Source organism: Erpetoichthys calabaricus, chromosome 5 (genome assembly GCF_900747795.2).
Source record: "Erpetoichthys calabaricus chromosome 5, fErpCal1.3, whole genome shotgun sequence".
In the NCBI taxonomy this organism is placed as follows: Eukaryota; Metazoa; Chordata; class Cladistia; order Polypteriformes; family Polypteridae; genus Erpetoichthys; species Erpetoichthys calabaricus.
The window spans coordinates 34,057,731-34,061,660 of record NC_041398.2 but is presented as its reverse complement, the minus strand read 5'-3'; the positions used below and the strand labels follow the sequence as shown (position 1 = coordinate 34,061,660).

Below are 3,930 nucleotides of genomic sequence, written 5' to 3'. Positions count from 1 at the left end.
TTAGACAACTGATGAGCATTGCCAGGTCTTTGCCAGATGTAATGCTTGGAGTTCTGCCCAAATAGTTTAATTTTTGTCTCATCAGATATGGAAATCATTTTCCTTATGCTCTTAGAATAGAAAGGGGCTGCCAGATGCTTTTTACTCAAGAGTGGTTTCTTTCCAGCCACTCTGCTATAAATGCTTGATTGATGGAGTGCTGCTGAGATGGTCATCCTTCCGACAGCTTCTCCCATCTCAGCAGAGGACTGCTGAAGCACTGTTAGAGACATCATTGGGCTCTTGGTCACTTCCCTAACTAAGGCTCTTCCCTTCTTGGGTACTCAGTTTGGTCTCAGTTCATTGTTGAGCACACCCTCACTTCATTTCCTTTGTTTCTTCCCCATTCAGGATTTGCATACTGACATCTCTCCTCAAAGCTGCTTGAGACATAAAGAGTGGAGTCACTGAGATCGAGTCAATTAAGCCTGTCTCTAAGACACAGTGGAGATGGATTTTTCACTTCTGTTTTTGGTGACCTTCTTTGTGTTGTTTGAAGGTGATACACATAAGTAAATTATTGGACCTGTTATGTGAATTCTACTGAGTAAAGCTGTAATTGTATTTATGTCTTAAAAATAAACTAATTGTACTTTATTTAATCTCTTGTAATCTCTTCTATCCAGAGTCCTGTGGAGATATCATCATGACTCAGTCTCCCTCAAGTCTCTCTGCACAGCCAGGAGAAACTGTCAGCATGAACTGTAAGGCCAGCAGCTCCATTACCAGTGGCAGCACTAACTATCTTGCCTGGTATCAGCAGAGAGCAGGAGAAACTCCAAAACTCCTGATTTATTATGCAAGTACACTGCAGTCTGGGATCTCAAGTCGTTTCAGTGGCAGTGGCTCTGGACTTGATTATACACTGACCATCAGTAACGTGCAGTCTGAAGATGCAGGACAATACTACTGTCAGCAGCATTACAGCTATCCTCTCACACAGTGACACAGAGCTGTACAAAAACGTCATTGACTTGTCTGTGCAGCTGCTGTTCTTAATTTTTCTGGTGCTAAAACAGAAGTCACGGGGTTGGCACACATGAGAGAAAGAGAGAGAAAGAGAAGAGAAAGAAAGTCTTCTGGTCACAACATATTACAGAAAGAGCAACATGTGAGAAAATGACCCAATCCAGAAAACCTTTGGAATAAAGAACCCACTTCACATTGGATACGTTCAAGGAGGTTGCCAAGTTACTCCACATTGAACATCTGAAAATGTCTGTATATCATCCCCAAACTGACAGGTTGGTCGAGCGTTTTAACCAGACATGGAAACAGATGCTGCAGCTGGGAGCAGCTGACAGGCTCAGTGAAGCATGATAACACACAGAAAGCAGGTTTGGTACAAGGCAATAATATCTCTCTCTCTTATTCAACAGAAAAACAGAAGAATAAATGTTCCTTTTGGACTGGTTGATGATCTTGCTTCCACACGCACAATAACAATGGCATTCTTTCTGGCCCCACCTGATGACTTCACTTCTGGCTTCAAGTTTTCCACGTCATTTCCGCCCTTCCATTGTTTCCCAGCATACCCTCTGTATCAAATTTCCTGCACGTTCACTATAAAAATCCACTCATTTCCCGAAATGTTATCCTCTGTTCGATTAATTTATTTGAATGTTTCAGTCTGGAAAGGCTGCTCTGGACCTTGCACTATACGGTGCTACCACCCCAAATCTTTATGAGTGTGCTGTCTCTAATTCTTTCTTCACTATACATATACAGTATATATACTGGACCGACGTTGCCTACCCCTGCTCTAACCTATCTCTCTCTCATTCTTCCTAGGGCACGAAGCGGAAGCGGAAGCAGAAACAGAAGCGGACAATGGCCGATAGTGAGGTGAATCGCGTTGAAATTGTAGTCGAGGAACTCCAGGCACTCGATGAACAGATTCAGAAACTTCTGTCCAGACGTAGATACCTCAGAGATCTGAAGGCTCGGCTGTTGGATAAGCCGTCCTCGCCATCTGCTATCAGCGTAATATCAACCCCGCGTTGTGCCGCTCAAGTCACCTTCACCCCCGCGCCTCGTAGGAGTGACACCGATGATGACCTCGGTGTATTTCAGCTATGCAGGCGGGGGTTCAAGGCCAGAACACCTCCATCGGCACAGGCAAGCATCGTAACGCAGAACAGGTTTGACCCTCTAAGCGTCCCCAGTTCGCCTTCAGCTCCTAGTGATGTAAAAGTGGTAGGTGATTCTATTGTTAGGAACCTCAATATCACTTGCCCTAATAGAAAATCTTTTGTTTCTTGTTTTCCCGGTGCTCGTGTCCGAGATGTGACGAGACGTGCACCGGTGATCTACAAGAACAGGGCAGTTGGAGCAATTGTTTTACATGCTGGCGTAAACGACATAAGGCATCGACAGTCCGAGATCCTCAAGGCAGACTTCACTGCATTAATTAAAGACACAAAGGAGAGGACCCCATCGGCAAAGATCTTCATCTCGGGTCCACTCCCTCTCGTCAGACGATCAAACGAGTACTACAGTCGTCTGCTTGGTTTAAACAACTGGCTGCAGGGCTTCTGCAAGAATCAAGACATCTGTTTCATCAACAACTGGGACCTCTTTTGGGAAAGACCGCGTTTTTTCAAGCGAGATGGCCTGCATCCGAATAGCTTCGGCGCCCGGGTCCTCTCCGAAAACATATCCAAGGTAATTTGTTTATCTTGACTATCTATCTCTGCTTTTAACCCCTTCCGAATTGCCACTCCTGTGCTTGGTCATGATAATTGTTTAATAAAATCTTCCATAAAAGTGCACAACATAAATACTGTAATAACCAATCTTAATGCACATAGAAAATCTAGGCAATACAGCATAAACACCAATAATTTAATTAAAGTTACTACTTTAGATGAACAATGTATTAAAACTATAAAAACATATCATAGATTAAACAAAAAATACACGCAGAACGGCACTAATAAAAATAACTTAATTCCTGTTCCATATATCAATAACGCACATAGTATTCATCTCTGCTCCTCCGAAACATTGAATATGGCTCTATTAAATGTTAGAGCTTTAACTAACAAGACGTTTTTTATCAACGATCTTATTAGTGATAAAAAAATAGATTTTATTGCACTAAGTGAAACGTGGCTTAGCTCAGATGGCGCAGCTGTTTTAATCGAATCTGCGCCTCCGGATTACAGTTTTACTCATGCTGATCGCCAAGGAAAGAGGGGTGGAGGACTAGCAAACATTTACTCAAGCAGGTTAAAATGTAAAAATATCAGTTTTGGTAAATTCAAGTCTTTTGAGTATCTCGCCATTATTATTCAGGGAGATTCTCACGTTTTAGTATTATCCGTGTATAGACCTCCAAAATTCAACGCGTCTTTCTTTGAGGAATTCTCTGACTTGATGTCAATCTTAATTACGAACTATGACACACTCTTAATAGTCGGCGACTTTAATTTTCATATAGATAATCAATGTGACCAGAAAGTAAAAGAATTTATGAACCTCCTGGACTCTTTTGATTTGAGACAGCTCGTTAATCAGCCTACACATAAAGCAGGTCATACGTTAGACTTAGTAATTACTAAAGGACTAAAAGTTGATATAAAGCAGGTCATTGATACGGGTCTATCAGACCATTTTCTTCTACTATTTAATATAGAAATAATGATAGAAAACATTCATGAGAAGGACATTGTTGAAAAACGCTTCTTTGACTCATCAGCAGCTTTAAAACTTTCAAACATTCTAACCAATCAGTCCGTTTATAGTGCCAACTATAATAGCGAGGAGAATGTAAATAGTAAGGTGGAAAGATTTAATACTAAAGTGAGGGCTGCTGTTGACTTAGTTGCACCTGAAAAGACAGTTAAAAAATCTTCTAGCATTGTTATACCTTGGAAGACCCAAAGAGTG

The 3,930-nt window shown here is 41.5% G+C and overlaps 1 gene segment (V, D, J or C); it reads left to right on the top strand.

Moving 5' to 3' along the window:
- The first annotated feature begins 393 nt into the window (after window positions 1-393).
- On the top strand, window positions 394-1,007 carry LOC114651615 (immunoglobulin kappa variable 1-8-like). The segment is given in 2 exon segments: window positions 394-538; window positions 666-1,007. Coding segments are annotated over 2 exon segments (369 nt in total).
- The last annotated feature ends 2,923 nt before the right edge of the window (window positions 1,008-3,930 follow it).